At 45.1% G+C, this 17,492-nt stretch overlaps 1 protein-coding gene across 4 annotated transcripts in view; it reads left to right on the top strand.

The window, feature by feature from the left end:
• LOC115164099 (protein FAM189A2) overlaps positions 1 to 17,492 on the top strand; it is a 99,497-nt gene that overhangs the window by 45,707 nt on the left and 36,298 nt on the right. For all 4 annotated transcript variants that reach the window (XM_029716225.1, XM_029716224.1, XM_029716223.1 and 1 more), the window contains exons 4-6: positions 8,231 to 8,350; positions 10,145 to 10,252; positions 11,302 to 11,574. In XM_029716225.1, coding sequence (XP_029572085.1) covers positions 8,231 to 8,350; positions 10,145 to 10,252; positions 11,302 to 11,574 — 501 coding nt within the window. The remainder of the gene's footprint in view (positions 1 to 8,230; positions 8,351 to 10,144; positions 10,253 to 11,301; positions 11,575 to 17,492) is intronic.

Raw genomic sequence — 17,492 nt, 5'->3', positions numbered from 1 at the left:
CTTTATTTTTTTGAGCAGTGTATTAATCAAATCTATAAATAAAATATATCTTCATATATTTGTAATATGTGTAAAATACACACACCTTTCTCTACCCCAGTGTGTATATATATATATATATACACACTACCGTTCAAAAGTTTTGCGTCACTCTGGGGTGCTGGCCTTCTAGGCAGAGTTCCTCTTTCCAGTGTCTGTGTTCTTTTGCCAATCTTAATCTTTTATTTTTATTGGCCAGTCTAAACTGGCTTTTTCTTTGCAACTCTGCCATGAAGGCCAGCATCCCGGAGTCGCCTCTTCACTGTTGACGTTGAGACTAGTGTTTTGCAGGTACTATTTAATGAAGCTGCCAGTTGAGGACTTGTGAGGCATCTTGTTTCTCAAACTAGACACTCTAAAGTACTTGTCCTCCTGCTCAGTTGTGCGCCAGGGCCTCCCACTTTCTATTCTGGTTAGAGCCAGTTTGCGCTGTTCTGTGAAAGGAGTAGTACACAGCGTTGTACGAGATCTTCAGTTTCTTGGCAATTTCTTGCATGGAATAGCCATCATTTCTCAGAACAATAATAGACTGACGAGTTTCAGAAGAAAGGTCTTTGTTTCTGGCCATTTTTAGCCTGTAATTGAACCCACAAATGCAGATGCTCCAGATACTCAACTCGTCTAAAGAAGGCCAGTTTGATTGCTTCTTTAATCAGAACAACAGTTTTCAGATGTTGTAACATAATTGCAAAAGGGTTTTCTATTGATCAATTAGCCTTTTAAAATGATAAACTTGGATTAGCTAACACAATGTGCCATTGTGACACAGTAGTGATGGTTGCTGATAATGGGCCGCTGTATGTCTATGTAGATATTCCATAAAAAATATGCCGTTTCCAGCTACAATAGTCATTTCCAACATTAACAATGTCTACACTGTATTTCTGATCAATTTGATGTTATTTTAATGGACATTTTCTTTTACTTTTCATTAAAAAACAAGGACATTTCTAAGTGACCCCAAACTTTTGAACTGTGGTGTATATACAGATGAAGTCGGAAGTTTACATACACCTTAGCCAAATACATTTAAACTCAGTTTTTCACAATTCCTGATATTTAATCCTAGTAAAAATTCTCTGTCTTAGGATCACCACTTTATTTTAAGAATGTGAAATGTCTTAATAATAGTGGAGAGAATGATTTATTTCAGCTTTTACTTCTTTCATAACATTCCCAGTGGGTCAGAAGCTTAAATACACTCAATTAGTATTCGGTAGCATTGCCTTTAAATTGTTTAACTTGTGTTAAACGTTTCGGGTAGCCTTCCTCAAGCTTCCCACAATAAGTTGGGGAATTTTGGCCCATTCCTCCTGACAGAGCTGGTGTATCTGAGTCAGGTTTGTAGGCCTCCTTCCTCGCACACGCTTTTTCAGTTCTGCCCACAAATTTTCTATAGGATTGAGGTCAGGGCTTTGTGATGACCACTCCAATACCTTGACATTGTTGTCCTTAAGCCATTTTGCTACAACTTTGGAAGTATGCTTGGGGTCATTGTCCATTTGGAAGACCCATTTGCGACCAAGTTTTAACTTCCTGACTGATGTCTTGAGATGTTGCTTCAATATATCCACATAATTTTGCTTCCTCATGATGCCGTCTATATTGTGAAGTGCACCAGTCTCTCCTGCAGCAAAGCACCCCCACAACATGACGCTACCACCCCTGTTCTTCATGGTTGGGATGGTGTTCTTCGGTTTGCAAACCTCCCCCTTTTTCCTCCAAACATAACGATGGTCGTTATGGCCAAACAGTTCTATTTTTGTTTCATCAGACCATAGGAGATTTCTCCAAAAAGTATGATCTTTGTCCCCATGTGCAGTTGCAAACCATAGTCTGGCTTTTGTTATGTCGGTTTTGGAGCAGTGGCTTCTTCCGTGCTGAGCAGCCTTTCAGGTTACGTCGATATAGGTCCTGTTTTACTGTGGATATATATACTTTTGTACCTGTTTCCTCCAGCATCTTCACAAGGCCCTTTGCTGTTGTTCTGGGATTGATTTGCATTTTTCGCACCAAAGTACGTTTATCTCTAGGAGACAGAACGCCTCGCCTTCCTGAGCGGTATGACGGCTGCGTGGTCATACCTTCAGGCATTCGGAAATTGCTTCCAAGGATGAACCAGACTTGTGGAGGTCTACAATTTTTTTCTGAGGTCTTGGCTGATTTCTTTTGAATTTCCCATGATGTTGTCACGAGCGGGATGAACCGTTTAAGGAGTGAGTCAAGCGCAGGAGACTGAGGTCCGTTGGAACAAACTTAATTTAATAATTCAATGGCAAGATCCATATATGGCTGAGAGCATAACAGTCAAAAAATGACTTAAACGAAGCTCCGCTCAAAAGGCAGACGGGGCGCAGCCCGGCAACCCTAATGCCTATACAATAAACGTAACACCACACGTAACAAAGAACAATCCCGCACGAATCCTAGCTAAACACAGACAGACTAAATACCCCCCACTAATGACAAACACAAAACAGGTGCAATCACAAAACAGACATAACTAACAGACACTGAAACACAGATCGGTGGCAGCTAGTAGGCCGGCGACGACGACCGCCGAGCGCCGCTCGACCGAGGAGAGGCGCCACCTTCTGTGGATGTTGTGACAGTACCCCTCCCCTGACGCGCGGGTCCCACAGCGCGCCGACACCGGCCTCGGGGACGACCCGGAGGGCGAGGCGCTGGGCGATCCGGGCGGAGGTTGTGGATATCCCGCAACATGGCTGGATCCAGAAAATCCCTCGCCGGGACCAAGCACCTCTCCTCCGGACCGTACCCCTCCCAGTCCACGAGGTACTGTAGGCCCCCCACCCGACGTCGGGAGTCCAAGATGGCCCGGACTGTGTACGCCGGGGCCCCTCCGATGTCCAGGGGGGGCGGGGGGACCTCCCGCACCTCAGCGTCCTGCAGCGGACCAGCTACCACCGGCCTGAGGAGAGACACATGAAACGAGGGGTTAATACGGTAATATGTAGGAAGTTGTAACCTATAACACACCTCGTTTATTCTCCTCAGGACTTTGAATGGCCCCACAAATCGCGGACCCAGCTTCCGGCAGGGCAGGCGGAGGGGCAGGTTCCGGGTCGAGAGCCAGACTCTATCTCCTGGGTTAAACACCGGGGCCTCACTGCGGTGGCGGTCAGCGCTCTCCTTGTGTCGATCTCCAGCCTTCTTTATGCACTCCTGGACCGCATTCCAGGTCTCCCTAGAGCGCTGGACCCATTCCTCCACCGCAGGAGCCTCTGTCTGGCTCTGTTGCCATGGCACCAGGACCGGCTGATACCCCAACACGACCTGGAAGGGTGACAGGTTAGTAGAGGAGTGGCGCTGAGAGTTCTGGGCCATCTCGGCCCAGGGTACGAACCGCGCCCACTCCCCTGGCGGTCCTGGCAATATGACCGCAGAAACCTGCCCACATCCTGGTTAATGCGCTCTACTTGCCCATTACTTTCGGGGTGGAAACCCGAGGTCAGACTGACCGAGACCCCCAGCCTCTCCATAAACGACTTCCACACCCTGGACGTGAACTGGGGACCCCGATCAGATACGATGTCCTCGGGCACCCCGTAGTGCCGGAAGACGTGGGTGAATAGGGCCTCCGCGGTCTGTAGGGCCGTGGGAAGACCGGGCAACGGAAGCAGACGGCAGGACTTCGAGAACCGATCCACAACAACCAGGATCGTAGTATTTCCCTGAGATGGCGGGAGATCCGTAAGGAAATCCACCGAGAGATGAGACCATGGTCGCTGTGGAACGGGGAGGGGCTGTAATTTCCCTCGAGGCAGGTGCCTAGGAGCCTTGCACTGGGCGCACACCGAACAGGAAGAGACATAGTGTCTTACATCCTCTACCAAGGTGGGCCACCAGTACTTCCCCCTCAGGCCTCGCACTGTCCGCTCCACCCCAGGGTGACCCGAGGAGGGTAGAGTGTGGGCCCATCGGATCAAGCGATCGCGAACACCCAGCGGAACGAACTTCCGACCCGCGGGACATTGAGGTGGAGTGGGTTCGAACCGACCCGCCCGCTCGATGTCCGCATCCACCTCCCACACCACCGGCGCCACCAGACAGGAAGCCGGGAGTATGGGAGTGGGATCGATGGTCCGCTCCTCGGTGTCGTAGAGACGTGACAGTGCGTCGGCCTTCCGGTTCCGAGAACCCGGAATGTACGAAAGGGTGAACTGAAACCTCATAAAGAACATGGCCCACCTGGCTTGACGAGGATTAAGTCTCCTCGCTGCCCGGATGTACTCCAGGTTACGGTGGTCGGTCCAGATGAGAAAAGGGTGACGTGCCCCCTCAAGCCAATGTCTCCACACTGTCAAAGCCTTGACCACAGCTAACAACTCCCTGTCCCCCACATCATGGTTGCGCTCCGCCGGGCTCAGCTTCTTAGAAAAGAATGCGCAGGGGCGGAGCTTCGGAGGAGCGCCCGAACGCTGCGAAAGCACAGCTCCCACCCCAGCCTCGGACGCGTCCACCTCCACTATGAATGGCAAAGAGGGATCCGGATGCGCCAGCACCGGAGCATTGGTAAACAGAACCTTCAGACGACGGAAGGCTCTGTCCGCCTCTGTCGACCACCGCAATTGCACCGGACCCCCCTTCATCAGTGAGGTAATGGGAGCTGCCACCTGGCCAAAACCCCGGATAAACCTCCGGTAATAATTAGCGAACCCCAAGAACCTCTGCACCTCCTTTACCGTGGTAGGGGTCGGCCAATTACGCACAGCCATAACGCGGTCATCTTCCATCACCACCCCTGTGGTGGAAATGCGATATCCCAGAAAAGAAACGGCTTGTTGGAAGAACTCACATTTCTCAGCCTTGACGTATAGGTCATGCTCCAGCAGCCGCCCAAGCACTTTACGCACCAGAGCCACATGCGCGGCGCGAGTGGAGGAGTAGATCAGGATGTCATCAATGTACACCACCACCCCCTGCCCGAGCATGTCCCTGAGAACCTCGTCCACAAAGGATTGGAAGACGGCGGGAGCATTCTTTAACCCATACGGCATGACGAGGTACTCATAATGGCCAGATGTGGTACTAAATGCAGTCTTCCACTCGTCTCCATCTCGGATACGCACCAGGTTATACGCGCTCCTGAGATCTAGTTTGGTGAAAAAGCGCGCCCCATGAAATGACTCCACGGCCGTAGCAATGAGAGGTAGTGGGTAACTGAACCCCACTGTGATAGAATTTAGACCTCTATAATCAATGCACGGGCGCAGGCCTCCCCCTTCTTCTTCACAAAAAAGAAACTCGAGGAGACGGGTGATTTAGATGGCCGAATGTATCCCTGTCTCAAGGATTCAGTGACGTATGTCTCCATAGCCACTGTCTCCTCCTGCGACAGAGGATACACGTGACTTTTAGGAAGGGCCGCGTCAGCCTGGAGGTTTATCACACAATCACCCTGTCGATGGGGTGGTAATTGAGTCGCCTTCGTTTTACTGAAGGCGATAGCCAAATCGGCATATTCAGAGGGGATGTGTACAGTGGAGACTTGGTCTGGACTCTCCACCGTGGTTGCACCGATGGAAACTCCTATACACCTACCTGAGCACTCCCTCGACCACCCCTTAAGAGCCCTCTGCCCCCATGAAATCTGAGGATTGTGAGAGGCTAGCCAGGGAAGTCCCAGCACCACCGGAAATGCCGGGGAATCAATAAGAAACAGGCTGATACGTTCCTCATGACCCCCCTGCGTTACCATGACCAGTGGCACTGTTGCCTCCCTCACTTGGCCAGACCCTAGTGGTCGACTATCTAAAGCGTGCACGGAGAAGGGTTGGTCCAGTTTAACCAGGGGAATCCCTAACTTATCAGCAACACTTCGGTCCATAAAACTCCCAGCTGCACCTGAATCGACTAGTGCCTTATACTGCTAGTGAGGGGAAAACTCAGGGAAGAAAACAGATACATACATGTGGTCGACAGGGGGCTCTGGGTGTGGTTGGTGCAGACTCACCTGGGGGGTCGATGGGGTGCTCCGCCTGCCATCTGAATTCCCGGGAGAACCTCTCCAGCACCGGTCCGCAGTGTGTCCTCTACGGCCACAGTGGGTGCAGGAGAGGCCCCCCCCTCCGGTCCTCCTAGCAGCAGTCCCTCCAAGCTCCATGGGCGTTGGAGCAGGAGGGATGGGAGGTGGAATGAATAGGCCCCGATCGGAACGTCCCCGGGCAGCCAGCAGGTTGTCCAGCCTGATGGACAAATCAACCAACTGGCCCAGCGTGGTGGTATGGTCCCGGCAAGCCAGCTCCCGGCGGACGTCCTCACGTAGACTACACCTGTAGTGGTCAATCAGGGCCCGCTCATTCCACCCCGATCCGGCGGCTAGAGTCCGGAACTCCAGAGCAAAGTCCTGAGCACTCCTCGTCTCCTGCCTTAGATGAAATAATCGCTCGCCCATCGAACTCCCTGGGAGCCATGATCCGTATCCCGCTTGTACTGGGTTCGGTTGGATTCGGTAGGGGCGCAGGGTGATGACTCGGTCCTGGTGGGGTTGATGGAGCGACTCGCTCCCAGCTCTCCAATCGGGTCAGCACCTGGTCCATGGCCGTGCCCAGTCGCTGGAGGAGGCGGGCATGTTGGGAGACTTGTTCCTCCATTGAAAATGTTTCTGTCCCTGCTGACTCCATAAAGTGGTGCGGGATTCTGTCACGAGCGGGATGAACCGTTTAAGGAGTGAGTCAAGCGCAGGAGACTGAGGTCCGTTGGAACAAACTTAATTTAATAATTCAATGGCAAGATCCATATATGGCTGAGAGCATAACAGTCAAAAAATGACTTAAACGAAGCTCCGCTCAAAAGGCAGACGGGGCGCAGCCCGGCAACCCTAATGCCTATACAATAAACGTAACACCACACGTAACAAAGAACAATCCCGCACGAATACTAGCTAAACACAGACAGACTAAATACCCCCCACTAATGACAAACACAAAACAGGTGCAATCACAAAACAGACATAACTAACAGACACTGAAACACAGATCGGTGGCAGCTAGTAGGCCGGCAACGACGACCGCCGAGCGCCGCTCGACCGAGGAGAGGCGCCACCTTCTGTGGATGTTGTGACAGATGTCAAGCAAAGAGGCACTGAAGGTAGGCCTTGAAATATATCCACAGGTACATCTCCAATTGACTCAAATGATGTCAATTAGCCTATCAGAAACTTCTAAAGCGAAGACCTCTTTTTCTGGAATTTTCCAAGCTGTTTAAAAGGCCCAGTCAACTTAGTGTATGTAAACTTCTGACCCACTAGAATTGTGATACAGTGCATTATAAGAGAAGTCATCTGTCTGTAAACAATTATTGGTAAAATGACTCATGCACAAAGTAGATGTCCTAACCGACTTGCCAAAACTATAGTTTGTTAACAAGAAATTTGTGGAGTGGTTTATAAACACGTTTTAATGTCTCCAACCTAAGTGTATGTAAACTTTAGACTTCGTTTGTGTGTGTGTGTGTGTGTGTGTGTGTGTGTGTGTGTGTGTGTGTGTGTGTGTTCTAAGTATATAGCCTATATGCGCAATTTATTGGCAATAATGATTTAATACAACTCAATGTTGTTTAATGTTGCTGAGCGCTTTATGTCCCTACCAGCCTAGTGTCGCACTCGCAAATGCTTCACAATGTATTTCTTTGTAGGCTATAGCCTTGAAATAATTGAAAGATGGGTGTTGGTTAAAGTGTGAGTAATTGTGAGTAATGGAGTCTCCCGTCCAGACCACCTGCTCCTCAAATCTGTTGTTACTTTCACTAAACTACGCTTACCCTAACCTTAACCATAACCCTAACCATAACCCTTACCGTAATCATTTTAAATGTCAACTTCAATGGGGTAGGGACGTCCCAAGGATACCGGATAGCAAGGACCCTTTCATTGACCTGGAGGGAGGGAGATGAAATTGTACATACCTGAAGGTAAAATATGTCTTGCTCTCACTCTGTTGATGTCTCTCTCTTCAGTTTCCCTCTTTGCCCTATTTCTCTCTCCCTCCCTTCCTCCCTCCTTACTTTCCTCTGGTTGAAAGTGTTAACAGTCTTAGAATAGGTTGAGATTGGCATGCCAACATGTCAAACACAGTCTGTTTGTTTTTTACATTTCTTAGACCTGGTCTGTTTTGTGTTTCAGAGTCAGTCTGAAGGCCATGCATCTCTTGTGTTTTTTGTGTTTCAGAGTGAGTTGGGAGATGTGTGTAACTGCTGTCCTCAGACCCCCACTGCCAAGTGTCCTGAGGAAAAACTACTCAAACTCTACCCTGGACACTCCTGTAGTACCATGAGGGTCCTGCTCAAGGTGTGTATGTGTTAGTTTGTGCATACCATGTGTGTGAGAGAATTTATGTTCATTGCATAGAGTTGTATAGAGATCGCAACGTTGTATCTGTCCCATTATGGCATCTGGGCAGTGCCACTGAGCCCATCTCCATTTTTTATTATTCTCCTACTTCTATGAGTTGGTAAACAAACTGATAGAGGGTGCATACTACCACCTGGAGTGTGTTGCTAGAAAAGGTTTGAAGCCAAGTTTGGCGATTAACTGCCACCTGCAGTTATGGAATGTTTGCTCACAAGTATAATTCATTGTCTGATCCCTCCTGATGATCTTGATGGAATTATGTGATCCTTAGGAATTGCCACCCAGGTGGCTACTTAACCTTTTCACATGTACCAGCAAATGGGTGTGATCATTCTACAGTGGTCACTGCAGCTTACGCTCAAACCGGTGTGATTAGAACACTTATTTAGAAAGTCCAGTTTCGATTTATGCAACAGTCAGCATTTAAGCTAGCCACACAGTTTTTTCACAGAAACATTTTGCACAAACACAGTCCTTACAAAATTATGTCCTGAACGTGACAAGTTTATTTTTGGATGCAATGTTCAGACATTCACAGAAGTAACGAAACTGGAAAATGTAGGCTACATTAGTCCTAGCACTAACTGAGGAAAGATTAACCTTACACAAGCGGTCATATTTAGATAACTCTCGGCTGTCAGAATCCACAATATGAATTAGCTAATAGCAATTACTATTTATATTTCATCACATCATGGGTGAGCTCACCATTGATCGAAATAATTGAGTAAAACACTTCTAGAAATTGAAAGTAATCCGATGAGGGGTAGTTTGTGCACGCCGCCATGTTAGTTTTTACGCGTCAGCCAAAGATAATAAGAGGAGACAAGATGAGTTTGGTCTGTTTGCAGTATGCATGTTGAAAGGGGTGTGTCGTCTATGATCATTCAATTCCCTTCATTCACTTCCGGAAGTTTACCCTTCACCTCATTAGAAAATATTTGGTCTGACAGATGTTTCTGTGACACCCAGAATGCATTGTATAATGTCAACAAACATAGCATCACACATAGCTGGCAAATAGCTTAGCATTAGCTCATTATAATCAGTACAACCTTCAAAAAAGTATTTTACACACATCCATTATAATCTATGCAATAATCGGAATGCATTATTTGTCACCAGTACTTGAAAACGTGAATAAAACTGTAAATACATTATGCTCCATATATATATATACACACACACACACATACTGTATGCTAAGGTAGAAACGACATACAGAAAATAAGGCGCTTGCTTTGATAGGAACGCACATGTCCAAATGTATTATTTGTAAGGAAAAAAACAAGGAAGGCAATGCCAGCGCCAGCCAGTCTTAAAATGTGCCAATTCGTGTAAGACTGCACAAATGTCTGCATACTAGATCTGCGGAAACATTGGTGAAGTGTGTGGGCTCTCCTCGAAGAGAAAAGTGTTAGCACGTGTTAACTGTCCTGTTGCGTAACATTCACATTTTGGAACAGTGAGTGCATTCTGACATCACGTGCATAAAATAACTCATGTTGGGGCGACCGTTAGAGATATTTGGAACTCATGTGTGAAAAGGTTAAAAATGGCGAAAGTGCTCAAAAGCACTGCTCATGCTAAAACGGGCTTTTGGGCACTAGAGCCCTGTATACAACTCTATGGTTGTTATGGTAACATTTAACCATATAGCAAGTTAAGATGGTTATTGGTGTTTGTGGGGTGGTTTAACCCAAACTGTTTCTCGTCTGTCCGTGTTTCCAGAAGGTTCTGTTTGCGCTATGTGCTCTGAATGCTCTGACCACTGCAGTGTGTCTGGTGGCTGCTGCCCTCCGATACCTACAGGTCTTCACCACCAGAAGACCATGTATGGTAAGACTACCCCATGTACCCTATCACAACCATTCCCAGGGCCTGAGAACCCCCAGCTGCATTCATGTAGGTTAGAATCTGCACCACGTCCAATCACATAGCAGAAGAATCTCCATATCAGAGTGTGTGAGCAGAGTTGAGTGGTTGGAAATTCCGCTCATGCTGTGCTTGTGCACCGCTCCAGTTCTCCACAGCCTTTCCAACCGCACCTCACTCACAGGGAAAAAAACTGCAGCTCTGAATTCACTCCATTCATTAAAATCACAATTTAACCGACACCCATTTGGCGGGTATCCCTTTCCATCTATTTTTGTGACTACCTGGACCTAGCATTTGGTTTGGAAGTATTGAAACCAAACCAAGTGATTTGAATGAAAAGTATTTTATTTAAACATGAAAAGGTAAGAAGCGCTCATAATTTCAAATAGTCTACGTGTCATATTTAACAGCATATTGTCGGATGATCAGATTTTTTGTTTATAAATACTTTGCTACAATGTCACACTTAGTTATCTACCCACCTCGTTCCTTTCTTTTAGCATGTTCACATAGTAAGTACACCATCATGCTTTCAGCATATGTGTATTTTCAGATTCCACAATGATTCTTTAGTTGTGGACACTACATCACTGCACTCCCTCTCTTGCTATTGGTCCTCATCTTTGTAAATCACCTTGATTTTGCACCTGTGTGTTTTATCAAATTCTTTGTGAAAATATTTATCAAACTCCATGACAGTAGCTAAAGCAAGAGGCTATAGCAGCACAGAAGTAGACTACAAATACATGCTGGGCCAGGCATGCCCTGAGCTCGTGAAGTGAGCGCTACTGGAGTGCTACTGGAGCGAAGTCCGATGCTCCAGCCTTTGGGAATCTAGCTCTGTGCTCCTGTCAAATTGGGCATACTGCTCCTCGCGCCGCTCCAGCTCCGCTCCGCTCACATACTCTGCTCCATATTGACCAATGTTTTACTTATTTGTCAACACTACAGGTGCATCTCAATAAGGGGCTTATCTCTCTCTCTCTCTCTCTCTCCCCCCCCCCTAATAGGATGATCCCAGGCCAATTGCAGAGGAGGTGGAGGAGCCAACTATTATCCCTGACCCGGATGAGTTTGTCCCCCCTGCCCCTCCCCCCTCCTACTTTTCAACATTCTACTCCTACACACCACGGCTGGCTCGCAGGATGTTTGGGGACAGTGTGATACCACTACCTCATATCTATGGTGCCAGGATTAAAGGAGTAGAGGTGTTCTGTCCTTTAGACCCACCCCCTCCCTACGAAGCTGTTACTGGAGGTTCCGCCCTGGCCACCGCAACACAGGTACATACAGCAGATTACATTTATATCATTTTATGGATACCTTGAAAGTAGACTATGGATTTAGATAGTCATTTAGTTACAGCTGAACATTAGCATAGTTTAGTGAAAAACAATTGGAATGGCTGGCCCCCATCCAGTCAGCATGCTCCAAGTTGTATTCCAACAAGTTACTCAGTAACTTCAAATCAAGTAATGCAGCAATGTGATACCTTTGAGAGTTGTAAATGCTTTGTATTGATAGTTGCAGGGTTGGAGTCAATTTGGAATTTCTGAATTCAATTCAAACAATGCACTTAAATTGAATTGGCCACACCCCACAAGAACCAGAATTTTAATTGAAGGAATTAGAATTGAATTCAAACCAATTCAAACCATGGAGCATGAAAGTTTGGTTCATTTGACAAATATTTTATCAAAAGGATATGCAACATATTAATGCAAAGAATACACATACTATTTAAAATATTACTTTGGAATTATTCCACATTTTGTTACAGCCTGAATTCAAAATGAGTTTTTTTATGACAAAGTGAAAAGTTTTAGCAAATTTATTGAAACTAAAATACAGATTGAATTGACATACATTATCAGTCAATAGTTTGTACACACCTGCTCATTCAAGGGTTTTTCTTTATTTTTACTATTTTCTACATTGTAGAATAATATTAAAGACATACAAACTATGAAATAACACATATGGAATCATGTAGTAACCAGGCCAGGTCATCTGATGCAGCACTCCATCACTCTCCTTGGTCAAATAGCCCTTACACAGCCTGGAGGTGTGTTCGGGCATTGTCCTGTTGAAAAACAAATGATTGCCCCACTAAGCACAAACCAGGTGGGATGGCGTATTTGCTGCAGAATGCTGTGGCAGCCATGCTGGTTAAGTGTGCCTTGAATTCTAAATAAATCACTGACAGTGTCACCAGCAAAGCACCCCCACACCATCACCTCTTTCTCCATGCTTCAGGGTGGGAACCACACATGCAGAGATCATCCGTTCACCTACTCTGCGTCTCACAAACTAACAGCGGTTGGAACCAAAAATCTCAGATGTGGACTCATCAGACCAAAGGACAGATTTCCACCAGTCTAATGTCCATTGCTCGTGATTTTTGGCCCAAGCAAGTCTCTTCTTCTTATTGGTGTCCTTCAGTAGTGGTTTCTCTGCAGCAATTGGACCATGAAGGCCTGATTCACACGCTGTCTCCTCTAAACAGTTGATGTTGAGATGTGTCTGTTACTTGAACTCTGTGAAGCATTTATTTGGGCTGCAATTTCTGAGGCTGGTAACTCTAATGAACTTATCCTCTGCAGCAGCGGTAACTCTGGGTCATCCTTTCCTGTGGCGGTCGTCATGAGAGCCAGTTTAATCATTACCTCTTGATAGTTTTTGCAACTGCACTTGAAGAACCTTTCAAAGTTCTTGATATTTTCCAGATTGACTGACATAATGGACTGTCATTTCTCTTTGCTTATTTGAGCTGTCCATAATATGGACTTGGTCTTTTACCAAATAGGGCTATCTTCTGCATACCACCCCTACCTTGTCACAACACAACTGATTGACTCAAATGAATTAAGAAGGAAACACACACATTCCAGGTGACTACCTAATGATCTGGTTGAGAGAATGCCAAGAGTGTGCGAAGCTGTCATCAATTTTTATTTTTATTTAACCTTTATTTAACTAGGCAAGTCAGTTAAGAACAAATTCTTATTTACAATGACAGCCTACACCGGCCAAACCCAGACGACACTGGGCCAATTGTGCGCCGCCCTATGGGACTCCCAATCACAGCCGGTTGTGATACGGGTGGCTACTTTGAAGAATATCAAATATAAAATATATTTTGATTTGTTTAACACTTGTTTTATTACTACATGATTCTGTATGTGTTATTTCATACTTTTGATGTCTTCGCTATTATTCTACAATGTAGAAATTTGTAAAAAATAAAGAAAAACCCTTGAATGAGTATGTGTCCAACCTTTTGACTGGTACTGTATGTAAATGAGATATCTGTATTTTAGTTTCAATAAATTTACACAAATTTCTAAAAACATGTTTTCACTTTGTCATAAAAAATCTATTTAACTCGTTTTGAATGAGTAGGTGTGTCCAAACTTTTGACTGGTACTGTAAGTTTTCACACCCTTGAGTCAACCAATAGGTGTCTTCTTTGCGAGGCATTGGAAAACCTCCCTGGTCTTTGTGTTTGAATCAGTGTTTGAAATTCAGTGCTCGACTGAGGGACCTTACAGATTATTGCATGTGTGGGGTACTGCGATGAGGTAGTCATTCAAAAATCATGTTAAACACTATTACACACAGAGTGAGTCCATGCAACTTATTATGTGGCTTGTTAAGCACATTTTTACTCCTGAACTTATTTAAGCTTGTCATAACACAGGGGTTGAATACTTATTGACTCAAGACTAGGGCTGTGGCGGTCACGAAATTCCGTCAGCCGGTGATTGTCAAACAAATAATTGTCGGTCTCACGGTAATTGACCAATAATTAACATAAACACATTTAGCATCTCCTGGCTTCCACACATACAGTGGGGGGGGAAAGTATTTGATCCCCTGTTGATTTTGTACGTTTGCCCACTTACAAAGAAATGATCAGTCTATAATTTTATTGGTAGGTTGATTTGAACAGTGAGAGACAGAATAACAACAAAAAAATCCAGAAAAACGCATGTCAAAAATGTTATAAATTGATTTGCATTTTAATGAGGGAAATATGTATTTGACCCCTCTGCAAAACATGACTTAGTACTTGGTGGCAAAACCCTTTTTGGCAATCACAGAGGTCAGACGTTTCTTGTAGTTGCCACCAGGTTTGCACACATCTCAGGAGGGATTTTGTCCCACTCCTCTTTGCAGATCTTCTCCAAGTCATTAAGGTTTCGAGGCTGACATTTGGCAACTCGAACCTTCAGCTCCCTCCACAGATTTTCTATGTGATTAAGGTCTGGAGACTGGCTAGGACCCTCCAGGACCTTAATGTGCTTCTTCTTGAGCCACTCCTTTGTTGCCTTGGCCGTGTGTTTTAGGTCATTGTCATGCTGGAATACCCATCCACAACCCATTTTCAATGCCCTGGCTGAGGGAAGGAGGTTCTCACCCAAGATTTGACGGTACATGGCCCCGTCCATCGTCCCTTTGATGCGGTGAAGTTGTCCTGTCCCCTTAGCAGAAAAACACCCCCAAAGCATAATGTTTCCACCTCCATGTTTGATGGTGGAGATGGTGTTCTTGGGGTCATAGCCACCATTCCTCCTCCTCCAAACACGGCGAGTTGAGTTGATGCCAAAGAGCTCCATTTTGGTCGCATATGACCACAACACTTTCACCAGTTGTCCTCTGAATCATTCAGATGTTCATTGGCAAACTTCAGACGGGCATGTATATGTATTCTTGAGCAGGGGGACCTTGCGGGCGCTGCAGGATTTCAGTCCTTCACGGCGTAGTGTGTTACCAATTGTTTTCTTGGTGACTATGGTCCCAGCTGCCTTGAGATCATTGACAAGATCCTCCGGTGTAGTTCTGGGCTGATTCCTCACCGTTCTCATGATCATTGCAGCCCCACGAGGTGAGATCTTGCATGGAGTCCCAGGCCGAGGGATATTGACTGTTCTTTTGTGTTTCTTCCATTTGCGAATAATCGCACCAAATGTTGTCACCTTCTCACCAAGCTGCTTGGCGATGGTCTTGTAACCCATTCCAGCCTTGTGTAGGTCTACAATCTTGTCCCTGACATCCTTGGAGAGCTCTTTGGTCTTGGCCATGGTGGAGAGTTTGAAATCTGATTGATTGATTGCTTCTGTGGACAGGTGTCTTTTTTACAGGTAACAAGCTGCGGTTAGGAGCACTCCCTTTAAGAGTGTGCTCCTAATCTCAGCTCGTTACCTGTATAAAAGACACCTGGGAGCCAGAAATCTTTCTGATTGAGAAGGAGTCAAATACCTATTTCCCTCATTAAAATGTAAATCAATTTATAACATTTTTGACATGAGTTTTTCTGGATATTTTTGTTGTTATTCTGTCTCTCACTGTTCAAATAAACCTACCATTAAAATTATAGACTGATCCTTTCTTTATCAGTGGGCAAACGTACAAAATCAGCAGGGGTTCAAATACTTTTTTCCCCCACTGTAGCCTACAAGCCATTTTAGTCTAATAAATCCATGTAATGTAGCCTAAACCGTCACAATAAATCCATTATTTATTTTAGACAGGTCTATAGAAGCATAATACGAAGAAAATGTAGTCTATTTCAGAATAAAATAATTGCTGAGTTGTCCTTATGTTAGTTCCTAATGTGGCTTTGCCAAATGGCTGTGGGCTACACTAGTTCATTTAGCAGACAGGATTTGCTTATAATTCCGTGGCATTATTTGATATTATTTTATAGTATGAAGAATACAATTGAACAAAGCTGAATAAAAAGAACACCATCCCAACCGTGAAGCACGGGGGTGGCAGCATCATGTTGTGGGGGTGCTTTGCTGCCGGAGGGGCTGGTGCACTTCACAAAATAGATGGCATCATGAGGAAGGGAAATTACGTGGATATATTGAAGCAACATCTCAAGACATCAGTCAGGAAGTTAAAGCTTGGTCGCAAATGGGTCTTCCAAATGGACAATGACCCCAAGCATACTTCCAAAGTTGTGGCAAAATGGCTTATGGACAACACAGTCAAGGTGTTGGAGTGGCCATCACAAAGCCCTGACCTCAATCCTATAGAAAATTTGTGGGTAGAACTGAAAAAGCGTGTGCGAGCAAGGAGGCCTACAAACCTGACTCAGTTACACCAGCTCTGTCAGGAGGAATGGGCCAAAATTCGCCCAACTTATTGTGGGAAGCTTGTGGAAGGCTACCTGAAACGTTTGACGCAAGTTAAACAATTTAAAGGCAATGCTACCAAATACTAAGTGAGTGTATATAAACTTCTGACCCACTGGGAATGTCATGAAAGAAATAAAAGCTGAAATAAATCATTCTCTCTATTATTATTCTGACGTTTCACATTCTTAAAATAAAGTGGTGATCCTAACTGACCTAAGACAGGGAACTTTTACTAGGATTAAATGTCAGGAATTGTGAAAAACTGAGTTTAAATGTATCTGGCTAAGGTGTATGAAAACTTCTGACTTCAACTGTAAATAGCGAATGGAAGACGCTTTTCCCCGTGGTTTATTTTCATGCCAGCCAAATAGGCTATACTCCTGTTGTAAATATAAGCAATATGCTTAATATTAGGAAAGTTGAGAAATAAATATAGTAGGCCTAGCCTATAGAACGGTGATGGGATCCTCCTCTTTTTATTAGCCACCATCAGTCTGTTTTCTCCCGCGATTGCATAGCCTATATAAATGTTGCGCAACATGAGCTCATGGGCTCTCATGAAGTGTTTGATTAGATTGTCAAAAACATTTGCATAGATGTCAGAGTGATTAGAGGGACAATAGAATGCTGAGTACAAGGCAGTTAGCAAGTTTGGCAGGCTACTAATGACCAGCAGCAGCATCAGAGCTTGGAGAATCCTAATTACGGTGACTAAACGGTCATGTGGAATTTGACTGCCTTCATGACTTTTGACCGCTGGTTTGGTGGTAATACGGTCACCGCAACAACCCTACTCAAGACATTTCAGCATTTCATTTTTTCGTTTTGTAAAATTTTTTAAAAAATTAATTATTATATTTCTACTTTGACATGGGATATTACATTCAGGCTGTAACAATAAAATGTGGAAAAAGTCAATATTGAATATTTTCTGGAGACACTATAATTGATAACAATATTTTTTCTTTGTCATGATATTACATTGTTCCCTTCCCTACTGCAGTGTTTGATATAATGAATTCTGGGAAATGTATTTTGATATTTAACAACATTCA

The sequence above is a fragment of the Salmo trutta genome, chromosome 27 (assembly GCF_901001165.1).
Source record: "Salmo trutta chromosome 27, fSalTru1.1, whole genome shotgun sequence".
Lineage (NCBI taxonomy): Eukaryota > Metazoa > Chordata > Actinopteri > Salmoniformes > Salmonidae > Salmo > Salmo trutta.
Note: the sequence above shows the minus strand (reverse complement) of the source record. Positions and strands in the feature narration are given on the sequence as shown.